Source organism: Lolium perenne, chromosome 2 (assembly GCF_019359855.2).
Source record: "Lolium perenne isolate Kyuss_39 chromosome 2, Kyuss_2.0, whole genome shotgun sequence".
In the NCBI taxonomy this organism is placed as follows: Eukaryota; Viridiplantae; Streptophyta; class Magnoliopsida; order Poales; family Poaceae; genus Lolium; species Lolium perenne.
The window spans coordinates 30,340,416-30,363,778 of record NC_067245.2 but is presented as its reverse complement, the minus strand read 5'-3'; the positions used below and the strand labels follow the sequence as shown (position 1 = coordinate 30,363,778).

Here is a 23,363-nt window from a genome sequence, read left to right as displayed (position 1 = left end):
TAAAAAAACATTGACATATGGAGTGGTGTTTTGATATATGGGGGTATATGCTTCCTCTATTTTGAAATGCATGTTGCACATATTTTGAAATTTCAAAAGAATTGAAAGAAAAAATTATGCGTATATCTTCATGTGCTACATGCTCACAAATTCGTTTCATGAAAAATCGACTTGCCGTGTGGGCGTGTGGCATGTGTAAAAAGACAAAGTTTAATGTAAAAAATATGCCTTTTCAGAAGATATTTTTTCTCTTTTTTTACGTAGATCATAAAAAATATAAAAATATTGGTTCCTCGCAAAACTTGATGAACACATGTATATTGTGGAGATATACATGTTGACATGTTAATTATTCTAGCCGTGATCTTCATGCAAGAATTTGGTCACAACTTTTCGATCTTATTTGACCACATCAAACTCATGAACAGAAGCTGAAGTACCGCAAACCGGGATGCGGCCTCGCCTCAAAGAAGCGGTGCCGCACGATGCTCTCCCTAAACACAACCCGCGACGGGGAAACACCAGTGTCGCTTCTCGAAGCGTCGATGTCCATAACCTGCTTGACCGTGCCGCTCCTCACGTTGTACACTACCACGCCGCCGGGGGTGCCCAGGATCACGTCCCCTCCGTCGCCGCCCGTTGCTATCAGCAGCCTGTTGTCGGTGTGACACGGCACCTCGATGCGGACATGGCGCTCCCACGTCCCCGGCGCGGCGCTGCCGTCATAGCCCTGGAGCACCCAGAGGTCCACGAACAGTTGGTCCAGCTCCGACGCCATGAGGGACCCATTCGCGACAAGCAGGTGCGAGTGCTCCGGATCGTTGTGGGTCATGGGCGGAGGAGCCATCTGCCGGAACACCTCGGTCACCGTGTCGAACGCCACAATCTGGCCGGTGAAGCCGGCCTCTATGTGCTGCATCCAGTGCAGGTGCCCGTGAAGAACCGCCGGCGCCATCAAGTTGTCGTAGAAAGCCGGTTTCATTAGCGACGGGTGGGACCGTAGGGTGGTGACGACGGTGTTCCACATGGGAGTTGCTTCCGCGTTCAGCCGCCGCGGCTCGTCCGCTCCGGCCGAGAAGACGTAGTAGGCCCAGCTCTCCGGCCGCGGCTGACAGAACGTGACGTGGCACAGGAGCCGGTACTCGCCGGACGGCTCGTGGAAGTAGAAGCCGGACTCTCGCTGCCGTGCGTCGACGCCGGCATCGCGGATCAGCGGCGGGAGGTCGCTCCACTGCCGGGTCAGAGGGTTGCACACCAGGTGCTGGCAGTGCAAGACGGATTTACTGCTGCGGAGCAAGAGGAGGCCGTCGAGGGAGGCAAGCAGGACGCAGTTCGATGGGTAGCGCGCTAGACGTTCCCCCGAGGCCGGCCGGTGGGCGGTGATGGACAGAGCGTCCAGCTCCACGTAGCCTGAGTCATTGGATCTGTGATCCTTACTTATGGCGAAGAATCGATCTTCGACCTCCTGGATCATGGGGCTACGCGGGAAACGCCAGCGCTGTCGTGCAGCATCCCACCGTCGGCCCGGCCACCGTGGCCCCGCGGCGCCATCCAATTCTTGTCGTTGTACCACCGTCCTTCTGGTGTAGAAAAGGACCCCGAGCGGGCGACGGCGTGCGTGCGCTCGGAGGAAGGACTGGCATGCGGTGATGCGGAGCCAGTCCTTGCAGATGGCGCGGTATCGGAGGACCGACCTCGCTGGTAGGCGGACGAGGATCTCGGTGGCGAGGCCCTCGTCGAGATTTACATCTACGCACATCTCTTCGAGCTGCTCCATTGGAATAGATCCAAGCTTCGTACAGCAGTAACCGTATAGCCGAGAGACACGGCCTAGATTATTCACGAGCGAGGTCGGATATGGATTCTTCGGTTCGGCGTATCAGTCACGGAATCATGGATTTGAGACGTACAATTACCTGGCACAATTGGCGGTGTTATTTTTTTTTCGCGAATCTATTGGCGGTGTTTGTTGGGCAGATAAATGACCACAATGGGACTGGATAAAATTTAGTATTAAAATTTGAACAACAAAAATCTGAAATATTATTCCAAAAATCTGAAATTTCGTAAACTTTTGGTGGGTACCGCAGTTTACCTCTTTCCGAAAAATTCCCTAGTGCGGCGTGTATTTAAGGCCATCGCTCCGGTTGTAAAAAGACCATCTATCAACCCTCTTCCTGACCGTTAGACCAATTTAAGTGAGTGGCGCGTCCGACCGTGGTGTAAAAATGGTTCATATGTAACAACTTTTTTCATAGTATCTAACATCGGTTTCCATCATTTTTTATTTAGTCGTGAAATAATGGTACAACTTTTTTTCTAACGGTACAAAAAATATCCAAATGTATTATTTTTCCTCTATGTATGTAACATTTAAAATATGACATTGGTAAACAACAATTCTCTGCAATCCATCCAACATTTTGGTGTAATGTATCCAATATTACACAATAATATATGTAACATCGGTGCAAATCACCTAAATGTTATGTTCTATCTCTTCATCTCCATAAATGACCTTGATTGCCAACCTCTTAGTCCTCGGCAGCTTTGATCTGTTAGGAGTCATATTCCACTCCTGAACTATTCTTGAAAAGTTCTTTATATTCATGTAAGGGTCAACCCTTAAGCTCTCAACATATTTCTTTGCCAAGATATTTAAAGTGAACCCATGCACCTCCATAGTGCTACTGCAAGTGTGTGCTCAGGAATATATTTCTTAATTTTAAAGGCCTTGCTAATTTTGTCATACGAAGCCCACGATATACCACTTGCAGTCACCTGAACATACAAACCATCTTCCTGCCATTTATTGGCTATTTGATACCCTTCCTGTTGATGCAACTTTATGCAGTGATTTCTCTTCTTAATTAACAACTCAACTGACTCAAAAAATCATCCAAGTCTCAAACTTTGGATCAGCCAAGTCAATTTCTTTAAATATTTTGGTTCTCATTGCCACTGCTTCTTCATTTGAATCTGGACCCCATAGGTCCTATTCCTCCAGGTTCTCTTCCTTACAAACATTTTCTTTGCCTTCCATGTCTGGGCGGAGCTTCCGCCCAGACTAATTCAAGGGTATGCAATGCATACCCAATAATTTTTGTGAAAGTTTTTCAGTATTTGGATACATGTATGTGTATGGTAGCCTCTTTTCAATGTGTAGAACTAAGCAAAAAAAATCAAGACGAGTAGCCTCTTGTGCCCTCCCGAGTTCTGTGTGTTTCTAACCTTGGCCAACATTCACTTTGGCCTGCCACGGGACTGCTACCGACCACATGATCTATTATAGAATCCAGTGCCTTGCCTCGTGTTGTTCCGAGTCCTGACGCAAGACTCTAGTGAATGGAAGCCGACCGATACGCTAAAACAAGAACTAAAGTAGAGTGTCACTTAGTGAAACTTATGACGTCAAACCGTCGGCGCATTGATGCATATTACCATAAATGTTGCCGAAGCATGGAGATGGCGCTAATCTATATCTTCTTATTTTCAAATCTTCTCTCGTTGTCACTTGAGAATAGAGGATAAAATTTACTTTGTTGTTAGCTTGTACACTCAATCTAATTTAACCAACAAATTTCATTGGTGAACGCTCAATCTAATTTAACCAACAATTTGCATTGGTGTAGTAAATAGTGACACTCAGAAACCAACAATTTGTATTGTTGTGTTATTTTTTTTATAACTTCGCATATCCAATCTAAAAATCCTGGCTCCGCCACTGCTGAGTTGCAACCGACTTCTGCCCGGTTGGTTTTCCTGGAATGTTGATCTCCTTGTTCTAGGGTGAACATCTCCACCGTCGACGGTACGACGCCCTGCGATCCAGGGCGAGAGGGTTGGGACTCTCTTCGGCGATGGACAAGGAAGGTGTTCCTTCGTTGACACCATTGGTGATCACTGTTTGCTGCCCTCAATGCCACTGCTTACCTGATGCTGCTATGCTACTGTCTTGGCGCTCTTGCGAGGAGGACATCGCCGGCTCAAGCTGCATTTCTAGTTTATCTTGTGTGTTTGAGTTGGGCGTTGTGTTGTAAGCTGTTTTAACATTCTTGTATCTCTCGGGCGCATAATTTTATTATTTAAAGCAAGGCTTCCTTCAATTTAAAAGAGAGAGTCTTGAGGAGTGCGATGCAGCCATGGAGTAGTGGTGATAGAGAGAGAAACAAAACGTTTTTGGAGGGCAGATGGATTCGTGGGAGCGATCGCTTACGTACGGATGCGGCCAAAGTTGTGGCTGTCGATCGATCGCTTCCGTGCGCACGCCACCCCGCTTGCTCGCGGCATTCCTTATTCGGTGCGCCCCACGTCACCGCGGTGGTTCTGCCAGGTGCCAGGTAGTACCACACGGCACATTAAACCGCTTCACACTTTTAATTATTTTCATTAATTAAACCAAATCCAGTAGGTTAGAACACCACGGAAGCAAAGAGCTTTCGCCTTAAAATCACATCTTGTGTTCTTCGCTAATTCCATTCCCACAAGCCCCTCACTCCGCTGCCCACCCAACCACTCAGCCCTTTCGAGATCGAGAGAGAGAGAAAGCTTCTAGGAGCTAGGGTTTCACATTCCAAATTTTCGATGGCCATCGTTGACGCTGCCGTGAAGCCCTCACCGCCTTCGTCGCCACCACTGACACGGATCATCGTCATGGTGATGGCGTTCGTGCGCTTCATCCTCACCCCGATATTGGGGCTCGTGCGCGTCGTCCGCCTCGCGGCCCCAGCGCTCCCCTACCTAGGCTTCGCGGCCACTTGGGTCATCTCCGCGGGCATGGCTGCAACGATTGTCGCACACCACGCCTGCCGCAAGGGCTCCGCCCCCCTCGTCTTTCTCGAGTCGTTCACGCACGTGGCTTTCAAGTTCTCCATCTGCCTCATCTCTCTCTTCCTCGCGCTTCTAGCTATTTTTCTATGCGGCTTGTGCCTGGCCTACCTGGTTGCAGTTGTATCTGGATCTGGTTCTGAGTTCAAGAAGGTACTATCCTGCAAATAAATTCCTGTGATCTTTACTTCGATAAAATTACAACGCTAGCTAGATTCCATAGATCAGTGGCTAAGCTTGTACATTATTGCACTAGAATTAACTTGCCATACATAACTCAAGTTGTCCATATGACTAGTAATAGTGTTTCATGTGGGCTTATCACTTCATATGCATCCTTTCATTTTCGAACCATGGCGTAGTCCATCCCTGCGATTTCGCTGAAATTGTTGTCCTCCTCAGAACATCTTTGGAGAAATCACGTGGGAGTCAACTCGGGAGCTATGCAAGTTTCCTCGCGTCGCGGTCCTTGGGTTCGCTGCAGATTTGGCATGCATCCTGCTAATTGTCGCTGGTATTGTGACAATGATCATGTCCCCACATGTGGAGAAATCAATATCTCACGGACAAAGGATTGGTTCCTTGATCGCGGATGTGGGGACATTTGGCCTCCATGCCGTAGCTTGCTTTGTTATCATTCCAGCTTTGGCATTTGATATCTGGAGGAAGGACCAGGCGGGCACAAAATCAGGACTCACGGTGGCGGATTGTTGAGGTATATACCTTCCCCTCTTTTTTGGCTTCTCGTATGTCTACGAGCCATATGATCCTCTAAATTAATGAAACTTATTTTTTGTACTACATTATTAGCCTCTTAACAATGTTATCCCAAACAATTTTTTGGTGCATCCCAGTTATACCTACAAGAGAAATTGCTTTCTCGGCTATTGATAGATGCTAGCTTTACTAAGTATATTTAAATTTAGCACGGCTCTTCTTTGATGCCAGTCACAAATTTACCAACCAGATACTAATGGAGAGATCATCAACTGAAACCTAGTATGCACTATTTATGTTTAGTCATTCCCGTGATTAGGCTGATACGAATTTATCTATCAAAACCACTATGAGTGGTAGGCCTCAAGAGGAGTGGGTTATTCATATGCTCTATTTTATCCGTTGTGTACCAATGTAAGGCTTTGTTTTGGTGAAGGTAGCAAATGGAAATTCTATTTGATTAATTCATGTAAGTAAACTATGATGGTAATGTATGAAACAGACCCTTCCGCTAATCCGTAGCTAGTATCTTCAACTTGTGTGTGGTGTTGTTCCATGTATTTTTCTTTTGTAGAAGTGCCTCCCAGAACTCATGTTGATGTTATATACATAAATTATTTTTACGAGTTTTCAGTGTCCGTTTATTTCCCCAAAAAGAGTTTCTCGAAGAGAAATTTGTTAGAAATACTTTTCATAGTTTATATATTTATTTGTCAATCATATTGGTCCCTGCACAATTTGTTTTTTTAAGAGTACTACTCTCAAGGAGGTCAATTGCACATCTGAAATTATATTTCATTCAATCAAGCTACAGGATGTCACTGGTTCCATATATTGAATTTTTCTTCTTCCTCTAATACCATTCTTTTGTGACCCGTGAAGTGTGAATTGTAATGCTTTGCTCTGCCCACTTGTTAGGATTGTGATCTCAAGATAGTTTCCATATGTGAGTCACTACCAATTAGGCTATCTTTTATCATTAAGTTTTCTATAATTCAGAGACTATTTTGAAAGTGCTACCATGTATTGAATTTGCAGCTTTGAGGCACCCAGCCTTTCCAAATTGGATGTTATGCGGACCAACAAGAATTACATTTTACATTATGAGTTGCAATTGTTGTATTCTTCATCAGATTTGAGGCTCCACCTAACCCTTCCCACTCTTGATCTAAAGAACCCCCCTCACTAGTCTAGTTGTGATGGCATGGTAGTGACCCTTGCCATATTGGTATACTCGGTATTCTACATAGATCACTATATATAATTTATTATATTAGGTATTTAATGTTGTTAACATCTGCACATCCTCACTCAAGTGCTATTTGATGCTGCTAGTATAATGATTTTTTTTGCTTCTGTACAAACAGACCTAACCTTGAACTGAAGGTGTGAAGGAAGGCAATGCAGATAAAAGAGACTTCTCAATATTATGGCCGCCGACAATTACTGGATTATATTTACCATTATTCGTGTATGTATATTAGTCCATTGTTAGTACTGCATACTCCATGTGCTAGGAGGACATTGTGTTCTTTCAATGTTAACTTGCTACTGAAAGGCTGAAATACATGATGAGGGGTAACACCCCTAGAGGACAATGCTTTTCGAAGCGAATAAAATTTGGCATGTTTTTGCATCATTGAGACACCCTACCTTCCCAAATTAGGTTGTTACTGACCTAACGTGGAATTGAACCCTTTCCAAATTATGCTTTTGTGTGGACCAACAAAGAAAAGGCATTATATTCTGAGTTGCATGGGCGGAGCTAGGATAATTCAAGGGTATGCAATGCATACCCAATATTTTTTGTGAAAGTTTTTCAGTATTTATGCCCATAGATACATGTATGTGTATGGTAGCCTCTTTTCAACCTGCAACATTCACTTTGGCCTGTCACGGGACTGCTATCGACCACATGATGTATTATAGAATCCAGTGCCTTGCCTCGTGTTGTCCCGAGTCCCGACGCAAGACTCTACTGCATGGAAGCCGACCGATACGCTGAAACAAGAAGTAAAGTAGGGTGTGTTCACTTGGTGAAACTTATGACGTCAAACCGCCGACGCATTGATGCATATTACTATACATGTTGCCGAAGCATGGGGATGATGCTAATCTATATCTTCTTATTTTTAAATCTTCTCTCGCTGTCACTTGAGAATAGAGGATAAAATTACTTTGTTCTTAGCTTGTACACTCAATCTTATTTAACTAATAATTTTCATTGGTGAACGCTCAATCTAATTTAACCAACAATTTGCATTGGTGTAGTAGATAGTGACACTCAGAAACCAACAATTTGTATTGTTGTGTTATTTTTTTATAACTTTGCATATCGAATCTAAAAATCCTGGCTCCCACAGTGATGTCTAGCCTCTCTGACTTCTCCTTAATGTAATTGCAATCATCCTCCTCATCAACACTATCTTCGAAAAAGATCATCATCATATTCACCTATCACAAAGTCAGAATGAACAATATGCCTTGAATCTTTTTCAATGTCAGTAACATCTGCTTCTGCTTCTTTGTCATCCAGATCAACAACACTGGCTTTCCTCTTGCTCATCCTAGTTCTACCAGCAACACAATCCTAATCAGCATAGGCAACTTGTATAGGGACTAGTTCTTCTTCAACTGCATTTACAACTTCACTTGCAGATTAAAACTGGTTCAAACATTGCATTTGGTTTGATAGGGCTAATGACTAGGGACAGATCGTTCAATAGAAGAAACTGTACAACATCGTCATCCCAGTTCATAGCACTCAAACTCTCATCATGACACAAATACAGATAAATAAAGTTATGCCCAAATGACTAAAAGGTAACTATTTAATATGTGTCATATTGTTCATCGATAACTCTCAGACCATTCCTGCTAAGTGAGAGGCATTGGGATACAGTAATGAACTTTGATCCGTCCATGCATTTCATAACCTATCCCCTCAATAATGTCCTCTAGCACCAAAGGTGACCATGTTGCACTGTCAATATTATCATACCAAAATACATGCCCATTCACATTGCTCTATTAGTTCTAGTGCCTAGAAAATAGCCCCCATGATTTATCCCAATTGAACTGTTTGTAACCAAGAATTCACGCACAAAAACAGAAAGATGGTGGAATAAATCAGCGACAATCAGATTCTAGTGAAATAATTGAAGCCTTCACCGGAGAACAAAGATGGTGGAATGAATCAGCGTCAATCTACCCAGAGTGTATAGACAAAATTACAAATATTGGAGAAGTCTCTTTTAAGCTCTGCCCTAGAGAAGCAAACCAGGTAGCCCATGAGTTAGCTAGGTATATAGTTATTCCAATAAGATCTCTTGTAATTGGGACGATGATCCCCCTAGCTTCCTCCTTGATAGGCTCCTAAACGATGTAACCATTGAATGATTATCGGCAGCAATTATCAGACGCACTCTTTTCCTTACCAGGGTACCTAAGGGGACTGAAAGGTTTTTAATGAGGCGGCTTGCTAGCTTAATATATATGTGTTTAATTAAAAAAAAATTCACGCACAAAAACAGAAAGTTACTTTAAACCCTACCAAAAACGGGAGTGGTGTTTTGGAACATGGGATCATATGCTCCCTATATTTTGAATTGTATCTTACACATATTTTAAATTTTAAAAAAATTGAAACAAAAAATTCGCACGTACAACTTTACGTGCTACGCGCTCACAAAGTCGTTTCATAAAAAATGAACTTATCATGTGACGTGTGTAAAAAAGACAAAAAACAGTGCTGAAAACAATACTTTTCACAGGATAAGTTTTCTCTTTTTTACATAGGCCACAAAAAATATTAATTTTTTGTGAAACTTGACGCATACACATATATTATGGAGATGTACATGTAGAATTTTTTGTCAAAATTTTTCCACACTTCGAAATATGTTTTGTTGGTAGAGGGAGCATACGCACCCGGGAGCCGAATTGAATTTCCGACCAAAAACCCTCAACCCAAAGCTAACGCCTATTCACGTTTAGAAAAGAGTATCAGACACGGGCACGTCTCAACATCCTCTCACCACCATGCACCGTTTCGGCCCGACAAATTATTGGGCCAGCCCAGTAATGACAGCCCACAACAGGGCAGCCCGTCGCGGAGCCAAGGTGGGCCGCGATAAACCTCTGCAGGCACGCACGGCAGCTCGCTCGGCCAATATAAGGCGAGCCCTAAAACCCTGGCCGCCTTCTCCTTCTCCTTCTCCCCTCCTCGCGCGGCGCCTCCTTCTTTCCTCTCCCCGCGCCGCCGCCACCTCCCTTCTCCGCCGCTTACCTTCCGAAGCAGGTACCAACCCCTCCCGCCGCCGCCGCCTCCGCGGGCGCCCTTCCTTCCCGCGGTGTCTCGCCGGTCTCGTTCGTGTGGCTGACGCGCGCGTGCGTTCTTGGTTTCTGATAGGTGAGAAGAGGAGATGTTGGTGCTGTTCGAGACGCCCGCCGGGTTCGCCCTCTTCAAGGTGCTGGACGAGGGGAAGCTCAGCAAAGTCGAGGTGATTGCCTCCGCCACGTCTCTGTTTCTGTACTTGCGTCTGCGCGTGCGCGTATGTTCGAGGTGTTGGTTCCGGTTTGTTGGCTAATAGTGGTTTGCTGTGGTTTTGGGTTGCAGGATCTGTGGAAGGACTTTGCCTCGTCGGACAAGGCGAGAAAGGTTGGATGATGCGAGCCTCTTGTCTTGAGTTTATGCTGTTAATATCGTAATATACTGCTGCTGTTCTATAATTAGTCAATCCCACAGCCACACAACTTGTTATTGGAGGAAAAAAATGCACACACATGGAGTTTATAGGGTGCCACTTTGAATTACATAAGTTACACCTTGTATGTGCTCTTTAGGTCAAGGCAAGTTCTTGCCTTCTCAAATGCTAGCGGTGAGAGGAATTTCAGCCTTCAAGTTTAACGTTTTTTCCATGATGATTATTGCACACTTAGTTTAGTATATTGACTGGCTGGATGGATCCCCTATCAGATGATTTGTATAGGCTTTATATGATCACTACTTGGCAGCTAAATTAACGTGGGAGGCTTAGTTCATCCGCCTGTGATACTGTATATTTTGGCATGCTTTCTGTTTAGTGTGTGTAATGGTCCTCGTTGTTTTCCTGATATCATGGCTCGCTTTCTGTAATGGATTTTATATCAGGTGGTTGAGCTCAAGGCGTTCAACAAGTTTGAGAACACTTCCGATGCTCTTTCAGCCGCAACTTTGCTGATTGATAGCAAGCCTAGCAAGGGCCTGCGCAAGTTTCTGACGAAGCACTGCGATGGCGAAACATTGGCTGTTGCCGATTCTAAGCTTGGCAACGCTATCAAAGAGAAGCTGGTGAGTTTAGGGCCTCAGCTGTTTAAATCAAATGAAATCATCGGTACCAATGTTTCACTGACAAATTTGGTTTTGTGGTTCTGCAGAAAATTGATTGCCTTCACAACAGTGCTGTCATGGAACTGATGAGGGGGCTCAGGAGTCAGCTCACTGAACTTATGTCTGGACTAGCTGAACATGATCTAGGTCCGATGAGCCTAGGGTTGTCCCACAGCTTGTCTAGGTATAAGCTCAAGTTCAGCCCTGAAAAGGTGAGCTTGATACTGCTATCATTGTGATTCTTACTGAGGCTATCTTTTATTCTCACTGTTCCAAACTATTCATTTTCTACTAGCAATGCGGTCTTGTCAAGCTCTTCTTTTGAGAGCTTTTTGTTTTGTGTTTGCAAATTGCAAGTGAAGAGAAAGTGTACTTATGAATGTGCCAATTGTGTAGGTTGATACTATGATCATTCAGGCCATTGGCTTGTTGGATGATCTTGACAAGGAGCTTAACACGTATGCCATGAGGGTTCGTGAATGGTATGGCTGGCACTTCCCGGAGCTCACAAAAATTGTTGCAGATAATATTCATTACGCGAAAGCTGTCAAGTTGATGGGCAATCGTGTTAATGCAGTCAACCTTGATTTCTCCGAGGTAAATTGTCTACACACGTCCAAACTTGTGTCTTGCACGTGCCTAAAGTTTGGTAGTTAGTGATAGCGTCTGCCTTTTCAGATACTAGAAGAGGACGTGGAAGCGGAGCTGAAGGAGGCTGCTGTAATTTCCATGGGAACAGAAGTTAATGATCTTGACCTTTCAAACATCAGAGAGCTGTGTGATCAAGTCCTATCTCTTTCTGAGTACAGAGCCCAGCTCTATGACTATCTGAAAAGTAGGATGAATACCATTGCTCCCAACTTGACTGCACTTGTTGGTGAACTTGTTGGCGCTCGCCTTATTGCCCATGGTGGTAGTTTGATGAATCTGGCGAAGCAGCCTGGCAGCACTATTCAGATACTGGGGGCAGAGAAGGTGTGCTTCTTTGGATTTTAAATTGCTCTTTCTTCTTTACTGGCTGAACTTTGACGTTCTGGTAGTGGACTACTGTCATACTTATGTTGTTGAAAATGGTTTTGGTTTTTGCTGCAATTGTACTTGTTTTACCGCCAGGGACTCAAACAAGTTATTTGTCTGCAGGCCTTGTTCAGAGCTCTGAAGACAAAGCATGCTACACCAAAGTACGGTCTCATCTATCATGCATCATTGATTGGACAGGCGGCTCCCAAGCACAAGGGAAAGATCTCTCGATCACTTGCTGCTAAGACTGCACTTGCCATAAGATATGATGCCCTTGCTGATGGTGACGATAACTCCATGGGTCTTGAGAGCAGGATCAAGGTACTTGTTACCGTGGTGTGGAAGCATTTTTTGGCACTAAACGTGCGATACGGTTTTTCACATTTGAATGTTTGAACAGCTTGAAACACGGCTTCGCGTCCTTGAGGGTAAAGAATTAGGGAAGTCTGCGGGTTCCACTAAAGGAAAGCCCAAGATAGAAGCATATGAGAAGGACCGGAAGGGTGCTGGGGCTTTAATCACACCCGCCAAAGTAAGCCGTTTGTGACTTGCTCTATGTTTTTACATGTAGATGTTTTGTTTAACATTGTCATTTTTCATATTTCACTGAAAGATAACTATCAGGATGTCATACTGATTTGTTATTTATCAAAAGCCTGGCAGGTCTAATATTGTATATGTATATTGTAATGTCCAACAATACTTGTTTTGGGTAACCACTTAAGAGTCCATGTGATCACTGTAAATATTTTTAGAACTTGAAGTACTGCTTTAAGAGTCCAGGCACGTAATGTATTTTTTGTTACTTAACATTTAAGGAAGTTTTGTATGTCGTGGTAGTGATTACATTTACCCCACTATACTTGAACAGTGAGTTTGGATTAAATTGACCTTTTCTTTTTTGTTACTGTCAGACTTACAACCCAGCAGCAGATCTAGTGCTCTCCACTGAAGCAACACCAAAGAAGTCAGAAGTTGCTTCAAAGAAGAGGAAGCATGAAGAGGCAGAACCTACAAAGGAGACAGCTGCAGAGGATGGCGAGCAGGAGAAGGAGAAGTCAAAGAAGAAGAAGAAGAAATCTAAGGACACCGAGGAGTCACCAGCAGCTGATGCCGACGGCGGAGAGAAGAAAAAGAAGAAGAAGAGCAAGGACAGTGAGGAGGTTCCTCCTTCAGCTGATGCGGATGGCGAGAAGAAGAAAAAGAAGAAGAAATCGGACACGGAGGATGCCGCCCCCATGGAAACCGATGTATCTGCCAAGAAGGAGAAGAAGAAAAAGAAGAAGCACGCCGATGAGTGAGTGGCACAGAAACATGGCCAAAATTTGTGGTGTAATGCTGTACTGTCATCTAAAAGTTTTGAGTAGCGCCGATTTGAGACATCCTCCTATTCCTGTAGAATGGAATGTCACATTAGGACTAGCTGCAACGAAGCCTACTTTTCTGAACTTGCACGTACCTGGTAGTGATGGTAACAAGTGGAATGCTCAATCTTATGTTCGTCTTATCCATAAATTCTGCAATGTTCATTCTGTGAAGGTAGTAGGTGAGTGATGTATCAGTTTTTGCCATGTTCATCTGATATAAAATATGCTATCTATGTTTATCTGGTATTATTATTTCTGTTTTACTATCAATGAATGACTTGCTGTGTAGGATGAAAACTACACTCCCAAGTGGTCAATATTTTGTTGCACCTCTAATGTTAGTCTTTGGTTCACCATCCTTGTTGATTATAAAATGCTGTACCTCTAAGGCTGTGCTAACAGTCAAATGTATCTGTAACTAGCTGCCCTAATATTTTAATTCAACATCCCAAGCATCAAGAGATTGACCTGAAGAGAAAAGCTACTGGATCCTGGGGAGTCAAAAGGAGCATCACAGTATGGTTCTGGTAGATAACCTACCTAAAATTGTAAAATCCCATCTCTCAATCACAGCAGTTGCAGCAACCAATCCATGATGCAATCACACAACTAACCATCCTTAAGCTAGCACCTATACACATACTGCATCAAAGCTGAATCTGTCCATGCACCAGCTGCCAAGAACTAGTGTAGTGCCTGGCAAAATCATTTACGGCGTAGCAGTTGGGAGATTGGATTGTTCTCCCATGAGTAGTCAACTTGTTAGAGAAGACCAAATCAAACTGAACTAAACGGGGGAAAGAGGGATAGATTGTCCGGACCAGCATGTCAGTCACTGTGCGGTTCCTTTCACTCCTTGGATCCTCTTCCTTGGCACTTGCCGGTGACCATCATCGTCATTCAGGCCTTGTTTACTTCTCTTGTATTTTTCTTTCCAATAGGTATGGGGATGGGAGGGGATTTGGTGTTCACCCAATCCCCTCAAATACCCTTCCCGAAAAATACACTAGTATGATGTAGAGTTTTTGATTTAGGCAAAAAATGTGGGGATGGGAGGGGATATCTCGGGATTATGTCGTTCAAAACCGGAGAAGTAAACGGACTAGTGGGGATTTTCCGGGATACGAAATAATCCCCTCCCATCCCCATAAATACCCTAGAAGTAAACAAGGCCTCAAGGTGCAACAGGATATACCCAGAGGCCAGAGGAGGAGAGTGGACCAAGGACCATCGTTCATTCATACTCGTCAGAGGACGAAAAAAAAAACTCAATAATACTGCAGTGTACTGCTCATGATGGTAACGGATCATCATTTGTACACCTCGGTTTCAAATTGATCGACATCTTTGTTCAGATCCGTATATATCCACGCACTAAAACACGTCTAGATACAAACAATGTAAAGTCGATCAATTTGGAACGGAGGAAGTAAGTGTCAGTATCCTTATTCCCCAGTTGATTTGTATGCCAATCGGCATCACTGCATCAGTATCTTTTTAGCTGGATATTTATGGTTCTTCATTTCATTTCATTTCATTTCATTTCAAAATAAGGTTTCTTGTCCCTGCAAAAGAGTAAAAGAAAATAAAGGTTTCCTGGATTCAGGCATTGCTTTTCTCATTGTCTTTCTAAACTTAAACCTGGTGGTTCTGCTGGCGTTGTGTTGCAGAGGTCTTGTAGCAAAACACTATGGTTTCTTTAAAACCCTGTTAATAAAAAAAATGTTTGGAGAAAATGCAAGAAATTGCTCTTTGGAATTAGGAAGAGAGTTTCCCAATTTCTGCGGGAATTGAGCCTTTTAACAGTAACAGAGGGCGATTGCTGGTAATTACAGGGAGATGAGACGCAGCAACATTGCTAGCTACTGTAGTAGCCGGTACTACTAGTAAACAGTGTACGAAGTCTCATTTCCCCTACACCGCTCTCAGCGGTGAACAGTGCCCTCCCCCTTGAGAGTAGCTGACCGAGACACGGCTCCTCTCCCTCCCCGCTCCGGCGGCCTTGCCGGCCGGAGTTGGAGACGGAGAGGAGGCCGCTATGTATATTACTGTAGGATTAGATGTAGTTGTTGGCCTTGGTGCCAGTTTGGCGTCATGCCGGAGGGCTGGTTTTGGCTGGAGATGGCGAGCTACTCCGGCTGGAATAGGGAGGTTCTCTTCTTCGCTGCTGAGCTCCGGCGGTCGGAGATGGCGACGAGCGGAGTCCTCCACCCACCCCTTTCAATAAAGCTCGAGTGCCGGATCCCAAATCGCAAGGATCTGTGGATGCCTCCAACCCCCTCTTGTGGTCGTGGTGATAGACAGAGGGGGGGAAGAGGGATCTAACGATCTTCGATTTGTAGTTTGGCAGGGAGACGACGAGCGTGCACATCGCGCGCTGGAAGCTGCTGCTCTTGGAGTTCATCAGCGTCGGCCATGGCTAGCCGGCGCTATCTTCGGCGTCTTGAGCCACTCCAAGCCGACCACATCGTCGGCTATCTTTCCTCTGTGTGAGGAACTTCCCCGACCCCGCTCCAGGAAGCAACGCCATCGACGCTCCAAGTGGCAAGGTCCCCGGCGGCGACGATGGTGCCTGAAGTTGGAGGTCTCAGATCGGCGGCGGCGACTGAGGACTCGATTGCGTTTCTGCAGTTTTCTTCAGGGTCCTCGTTGTAATACTTTAGGCCTGCTTTACTTTTCCTTTTTCTTAAGGGACCTGTTTGTAAAATGTACCGACTGCTTTGATTATTGAAGCTTCCTAACCCTTCGGGGTCTCTCCTTGTTCAAAAAAAAAAAAACCAGTGTACGGCGGAGCATATGCCGGATGGCGAAATGGCGCTGTCCCCCGTTGTTGAGGGTGGCTCCGTACTCCGAGGCCCGGCTGAAGCCACCGGTGCGGACATCTTCTTGCCTTCCAAGGCACATCGTCCTTTCTTTCTGGAGCTCTCTTCGGGATTCACGTACGTACAATTTCGCATACACACAGCTTCAAGAGCTGATGAACAGCATTTTGATTTTTGAGAGAGAGATGCATGTCGCCGTCGTCGTTTGCTCTGAACCCTTCCAACAGACCACTGGCAGGAATTTAGCTGTCAGGTCAATTTGGCATGTACTTTTTAACACATTATTTTGTGGAAAAAGTATATCAATATATGTTGCTTTCAAGTATAACCGAAACAACACCGGTTACGTGTCAAGTTGGATTAGGATACATGATTTCGTCCTTTTTTAAGATCTCCATCATTCATGTTGACGATGTGCAGAACAGTGCATGAAATGCTGAATGAAAAGGACATAGTCCACTGTCTGATAAACAAAAGCAGATGTTATCTTATTAAGATGGCTAAAGCATTGGCTTTCGGCAGACCTAAAAGCCCGAAATGCATCATCCTAATGCCTTATTGCCCCCCTCCCTAGTGAGACATCTGCAGCCTAAACTGAAGGCTTTACTCTCTTTTTCATAATTATTCAGTCCTTGGTTAGACAAGTCTCCCCATAAAAAGAAAAGAATATAACAACTGCAATAGGGCAGGCAAAATCCAAAAAGGACCAAGCAATCATCCACAGAATAAAAATGTATTGTTTAATATGGATGATTTCATTTTTAGAATTTAACTAACCATGTGCGTCGAGAAGAAAAACTTACATGAGGAAAATTTTAGACTTCCCGACGCAAAACCATCTTCTCCAAGACATACATTTTAAAGAGTTTCTTCGTCTTTACCTATCATGGTCGCGCACTTGTTCAATATACTAATACGGCGTAATCTCTAGTCCATATTGACAAACAATATCCATGCAAAGTCTCAGCGTGCCACCGCTTTTGACGAGAACCCTCTCACTTTCACAGATACGTGTATTTATTATGTACATTAACATATACAACCATGGACCACACAAACGTACCATGTATACCATTATTACAATTTTATTAACCTTTTACAACTTACTACCTCCTAGCCAAAATGCAAGTCAGTTAAAAATATCTTACCTTCAAACAGTCAATGTTTGATAATCAAAACATCACAATGATACTACTAGATTTAATATATGTTTAAAAAGGTACGACTATTTGTATACGTTAGTCATCATATGTTGCACTTAAATGAAAAAAATAGTAACATTTTTAAGACTATGTCAGCAGCCTAAATTGCAACAGGTCTTTATTCTCCTTTTCCTAATCACACAACTCTTGGACGGACAAGTCTCCCCATAAAAGGAAAAGAATATAAGAACTGCATTAGGACACGCAAAAATACAAAAGGACCAAGCAATCATCCACAGTATAAATTTGTTTAACAGTATGGATGATTTCACTTACAGAATTTAATCAACCAAGTGGTCAAGAGAAAAAAAATTAGACATTTCTACAAAACATAAATTATAAGCGTGCCATCGTCTTTACCTATCCTGGTCACACACTTGGTCAATATACTAATGCTGCATGGTCTGTGGTGTCTCAATGTGCCACGGCTTTTGGCGAGAACCCTCTCACTTTCACTAATATATGTATTTATTGTGTCTTAACATATACAACCAGGGACCACACAAACAAATCATGTACAAAAACATATCATTATACTCCTAGATATAATACTATATGTTTTAAAATGTATAATAACTATTTGCGTATGTGAGCCATCATCTAAACATTAAATGGAAAAATACCATTTTGTAAGACTACCCCAACACCATTTTTTAAAGGTTACTTGACCCAAGATAGTACAACTCAAAATCGCTAGAAGAAGAAAGCACAAAATTAAAATACGGGTTGAGAGAACAAAAAAATTACACACGTAATCTTGTAGACTTCTCGAAGCAAACCATCTTCTCCCAAAAACATAATTTTATAGTGTGTGTCATCGTCTGCGCTGTATCTCAATCACACACTTATTCATACACCGCTGTGGCGTCACCAATGGTCCATGTATGCGTACCCGACCAAGTCTCAACATGCCATCGCTTTCGTTGAGAACCCTTCGCGGTCATAAGTACATCGTATTCATTGCGTATGTTGACATCTACCATCTCATTCACACATACATATCATGTATTTTTGTTAAATCAATTTTTTATATCAGTGATACTGTTCAACTATAATTGTTTTGCTACAACAAACTTAAGTTTGTTTGTTTCACCATGTTCCCCTGGTTTAACAGGGTTGTGTTGTGTAGGGCAGGAACAAGACCTAGGCGCAAGAAAACATCCAGAGTGATACACAGGTGCAGGTGCAGAGCCGTCGGAGTCAAAACCGGTTGGGGTTCCACTCCATCCCCACCAGCTCCGTCCTGTTCCGTTCCCCTCACTCCGCGACTTTACTACTTACCCACCTCTCCCTCCTCCGCTCTGCCCCCTCTGCTCCGGCGCCGCCCCCGGATCGCGGCCTGCCTTCCCTCCCCATGCGCCGGCGCCGGTGAGGCCCGTCCCCACCCATGGGCTGCGTGTACGGCCGCCCGTCCGCCGCCTGCACACCCAGCCCCGACCGCCGCGCCGCGTCCCAGCCGCAGCACAAGGCGGATGCCTCCTCTGCTGCGGCGGCGGGGGAGGCCGGCGAGAAGGTCGAGCAGCCGGCCGCCGCCGTCGCCGCGCCGGTGAAGCGGGAGCGGCGGTCGCGGTCGTCGCGGCACGGCCCGCCGGAGGCTCGCCTCGGGGGCAGCTTCGCCAACAAGGCGCGCGGCGAGCAGGTCGCCGCCGGCTGGCCCGCCTGGCTCTCCGCCGTCGCCGGCGAGGCCATCAACGGCTGGACCCCGCGCCGCGCCGACTCCTTCGAGAAGATCGACAAGGTCCCTCCCGCCCCACCTCCCCTCGCTCCGTGATCCCCTCCACCTTCGCGCCTCTTCCTCCTCCTCTGACGACAGCAAAGCTCGTTTCTTTCTTCTATCAGATCGGGCAGGGCACGTACAGCAACGTGTACAAGGCGCGGGACTCGGTGAGCGGCAAGATCGTGGCGCTCAAGAAGGTGCGGTTCGACAACCTGGAGCCGGAGAGCGTGCGGTTCATGGCGCGGGAGATCCTCATCCTGCGCCGCCTCGACCACCCCAACGTCATCAAGCTCGACGGCCTCGTCACCTCCCGCATGTCATGCAGCCTCTACCTCGTCTTCGACTACATGGTGCACGACCTCGCGGGACTCGCCGCCAGCCCCGACATCAAGTTCACCCTGCCGCAGGTCAAGATCCCCATTTTGCGTCCTGCTGAATATACTACCTCTAGCAGAATGTATAGCTGAACATACAGAGGTGGTTATTTATGCCCTGCAGGTCAAGTGCTACGTGCACCAGCTGCTGTCGGGGCTGGAGCACTGCCACAACCAGGGGGTGCTGCACCGCGACATCAAGGGCTCCAACCTGCTCATGGATGACCATGGCGTGCTCAAGATTGGGGACTTCGGTCTCGCATCCTTCTTCGACCCGAACCACAAGCAACCGATGACTAGTCGGGTGGTGACTCTGTGGTACCGGCCGCCAGAGTTGCTGTTGGGCGCCACTGATTACGGAGTAGGCGTCGACTTGTGGAGCGCCGGCTGTATCCTTGCTGAGCTGCTGGCCGGGAAACCTATTATGCCGGGACGGACCGAGGTTAGCAGCTATAGAATGCTTTCATCCTTTTTCACATTGTGAAATGCCTTTGCTAGGTTCCGTCTTCTGAAAACTCAGTTGAGCATGTACTGCAACCAAGTGCTATTCCGTGCAAAATACTTTAACTTTTCGAGGCAGGTCTAGTGTAAGATGGCCTTGCTGATGAAATCAATTTCATATTAGAGCAATTCAGATAGGATAAGCATGTATTTCAAAGGGGTTTAGAATTAGTAGTATGAAGACCGAGTACTTGCGATGCGATTTTAGTGGTGTTAGGTGTGAAGACGGAGATGTTAGTTCAGAAGGACAAATAGTGCCTAAGAGGGACACCTTCCGATACTTGGGATCAATGCTGCAAAGCGGTGGTGATATTGATGAGGATGTTTGCCAAATGATCAAGGCGGGATGGATGAAGTGCCAAAGGTAAGTTCTATAGGACGGCGATTAGACTGGCGATGCTATACGGAGCATAATGTTGGCCCACTAAAAGACAACACATCCAACGGATGAGTGTTGCGGAGATGCGCATGCCATGGTGGATGTGTGGCCATACAAGAAAGGACCAGATTAGGAACGAGGTTATATGGGTAGGCTAGGGGTGGCACCGGTTAACGGGAAACTAGTCCAACACTGACTAAGGTGGTTTGGTCATATCCAACGAAGGCCTCTAGAAGCACCAGTTAACAATGGAATTCTAAGGAGCATTGAGAATATAAGGAGGGGCAGAGCACGACCATAGTTGACATGGGCGGATGCGGTAAAAAGAGACTTGAGGGATTGAATGTCCCTAAAGATTTAGCTCTTCATAGGACTGGATGGAAATCAGCGATCCTTGCGCCGGAGTTTTAGTTTACTTGTGTTTTTTCTCTCTCTCTCTCTCTCCTTGTTTTGGTTTCCTTATGTTTCTGTTGGGTTTCATATCTAGCCTACCCCAACTTGCTTCGGAAAAAGGCTTCGATGTTGTTGTTGTTGTATTGGTCATCAGGCTTAACAGTTTTAATGTTGTTTTCCATTTTAGGTGGAACAGTTGCATAAGATATTTAAGCTATGCGGATCCCCCGCTGAAGAATATTGGAAAAAATCGAAGTTGCCGCATGCAACCATATTTAAGCCCCAGCAGCCATACAAAAGGCGAATAGCAGATACATTCAAAGACTTTCCGCAATCAGCACTTCGGCTGATCGAAACACTTCTCTCAATTGATCCTGCTGATCGTTTAACAGCAACTGCTGCATTAAATAGTGATGTAAGTTGTCTCAGCTTGTACAATCCTTTTCCTATTTGATGTAAATTAAAAACAGGATAAATTGCCACAAGGATGACCATAGGAGAGCACATCGTTAACTGTATCCAAATGCTAACAGCATAAAACTTTGTTATTTTATGCTGATCACTTTCGTTTTGTAAATCAATTTCTCAGAAAAGATCCTGTAGCGGTTTGTCAATTAGTCAATATTCATTTTTTCAGAAGGGTAACAAACGCTCAAGTTTGCAGTGCATGATGGAACCTATATGAGTTTCTTCAATAAATTGGATTACTGTGTCTATTGTTTCTGTTGGAACTTGTAATTTTGGTATTTAACTACTTATGCTGCAGTGATGTCACAGAGTTAAAATCCAATACATTAGAATCACATTGAAATTAGGAATATCTCATCCTTTCTTTCTAGAGGCGCTCAACTTTTAGGGTCATATTGGGACATGAACTTGTGGTGAAATTTTTGTCTAAAGACGATGATGGGATTCTGATTTTTGTTATCTATAGATTTTTCATCAAGTACTTACTTTGCTGTTCATGTTTGTTACACCAACTTATTAACTTGCACTTTTTTGTACTGCTAATACAGTTCTTCAAAACGGAACCTCATGCTTGTGATCCATCAAGTCTACCCCAGTACCCACCAAGCAAAGAGATGGATGCAAAACGAAGAGATGAAGAAGCTAGACGGTTTGTCATCCTAACTCTTCTACACTCGGAAAGATTTTATTTGTTTTTCTGCTTTTGCTTTTACCTGATCTTTGTGAATGCTTTAATGTCTTTTAAGCTCTTTTCACAATCTCGAAATGTACACACATTAGTAGTTGCTTTAGAGAAAGCATGCACATTCAAATTCATACTAAATAGATGGGCTGTTTTTTCAAAACAGAAACAATTCTGAAGAAATTGTTGGAAGTTAGAGTCCCAAATTGAGTTAGAAATACAGTCTTTACAGGAGTTATCCTAAAATCTAGTTGCAGTAGGTGCATTCTTCTGGGGAATGCTTCAGTAAGCTTGATAGTAGGAAAGCGTAACATGACAACACTGTATTTAGCACAGCAGAATATAAGGAAGAAAAGAACATTTCTTTTGGTTCAAAAGCTAACATCAGTGGGCTGCTAGGCGTATACTTATTTTTACTAAAAGTAAGTCTTGGCTATCGTGCCAACTGCCAAGATTCCTATATTTCTGGGAACTTGTTGGAATAATTGGTTAGACATCATCATGAGTCAGGCTGTCATGCAGCAATTTGTCTGTACCTTTCTGATATAGATCTATCAAAAAATATTTGTAAATATATTTTATGTCTCCGTTCATGACCACTTGATCCTGTTCATTGGATGATATATCATATCAGCGAGCTTTTGCTTTTTATAAATTGCTAATTTACATATTCATTGGTTGAAAAACAGTTTAAGAGCTGCTGGTAATAGACCTAATGGTGATGGAGCTAGGAAGACAAGGACACGTGATCGGCCTCGGGCTGTTCCAGCACCGGAGGCAAATGCTGAACTCCAAGTAAACATTGATGTATGTTGAATGTTATCTTGCCTTCCTTATTTATTCATCTTCATGAGCTGTTTTAACTTTTTGTGTCAACATATCGACTCATCTCGATTTAACTATTTACAGAAAAGAAGGCTAATAACGCATGCAAATGCGAAGAGCAAGAGTGAAAAGTTCCCTCCACCACATCAGGATGGAGCAATCGGATATCCGTTGGGTTGTTCAAATCACATGGAACCTACATTTGAACCCCCAGATCCATCTTCGTTTAGCACCGTATTTCCTTACGAGAAGGGTTCCGTGCCTACTTGGTCTGGACCATTGGCTGACCCTTCTGCAGGTAAGCAGAAGCGGAAACACAAGTCTGGCCGCTCTTCGAAACAACCATCGACTGCCCGTGCCCGATAACGCCCCTGCCCCATAATACGTCCTTTGATGATTGGTGCATAAGAGTTCTTCAATACTAAAAGTTACTGGGGAGAAGTTGCTGGAAGCTGTGATATCTGATTTACAGTCGAGGCGAGCAGCAATTAATTTTATCAAAGATCCATGAATTCATTTCCATGTACGGATTCTTTTCGAACAGCAGTGTATAGATCGGAGAGGGAGCTCAGTTAGTCAAGTCATGTACATTAGGTTCTCATTTTCCATTCTTATAAGCAGATATATGTCATGTTAGATTCTTTTCGGTGAGTAATGGAATTTTCAGATCAACCTGGCATATTGCAACTCACTCCTAC

The 23,363-nt window shown here is 44.4% G+C and overlaps 3 protein-coding genes across 3 annotated transcripts; 2 read left to right on the top strand and 1 right to left on the bottom strand.

Moving 5' to 3' along the window:
• Positions 1-418: 418 nt before the first annotated feature.
• On the bottom strand, positions 419-1,777 carry LOC139835435 (uncharacterized). The gene has a single exon (XM_071825289.1). It carries the CDS (start codon positions 1,775-1,777, stop codon positions 419-421), a length of 1,359 nt encoding a protein of 452 aa, XP_071681390.1.
• Positions 1,778-9,704: 7,927 nt separating this feature from the next.
• Positions 9,705-13,545, top strand: LOC127331663 (probable nucleolar protein 5-1). Its single transcript, XM_051357839.2, has 10 exons — positions 9,705-9,844; positions 9,956-10,046; positions 10,163-10,204; positions 10,697-10,876; positions 10,963-11,127; positions 11,312-11,512; positions 11,594-11,890; positions 12,056-12,256; positions 12,336-12,467; positions 12,850-13,545. The coding sequence occupies exons 2-10, from the start codon at positions 9,969-9,971 to the stop codon at positions 13,234-13,236; spliced, it is 1,683 nt and encodes a 560-aa protein (XP_051213799.1). The 5' UTR covers positions 9,705-9,844; positions 9,956-9,968; the 3' UTR covers positions 13,237-13,545.
• Positions 13,546-18,526: 4,981 nt separating this feature from the next.
• LOC127331662 (probable serine/threonine-protein kinase At1g54610) lies at positions 18,527-23,344 on the top strand. Its single transcript, XM_051357837.2, has 7 exons — positions 18,527-19,064; positions 19,166-19,450; positions 19,542-19,859; positions 20,878-21,105; positions 21,707-21,807; positions 22,530-22,647; positions 22,750-23,344. Exons 1-7 carry the CDS (start codon positions 18,714-18,716, stop codon positions 23,029-23,031), a joined length of 1,683 nt encoding a protein of 560 aa, XP_051213797.1. The 5' UTR covers positions 18,527-18,713; the 3' UTR covers positions 23,032-23,344.
• Positions 23,345-23,363: the final 19 nt, after the last annotated feature.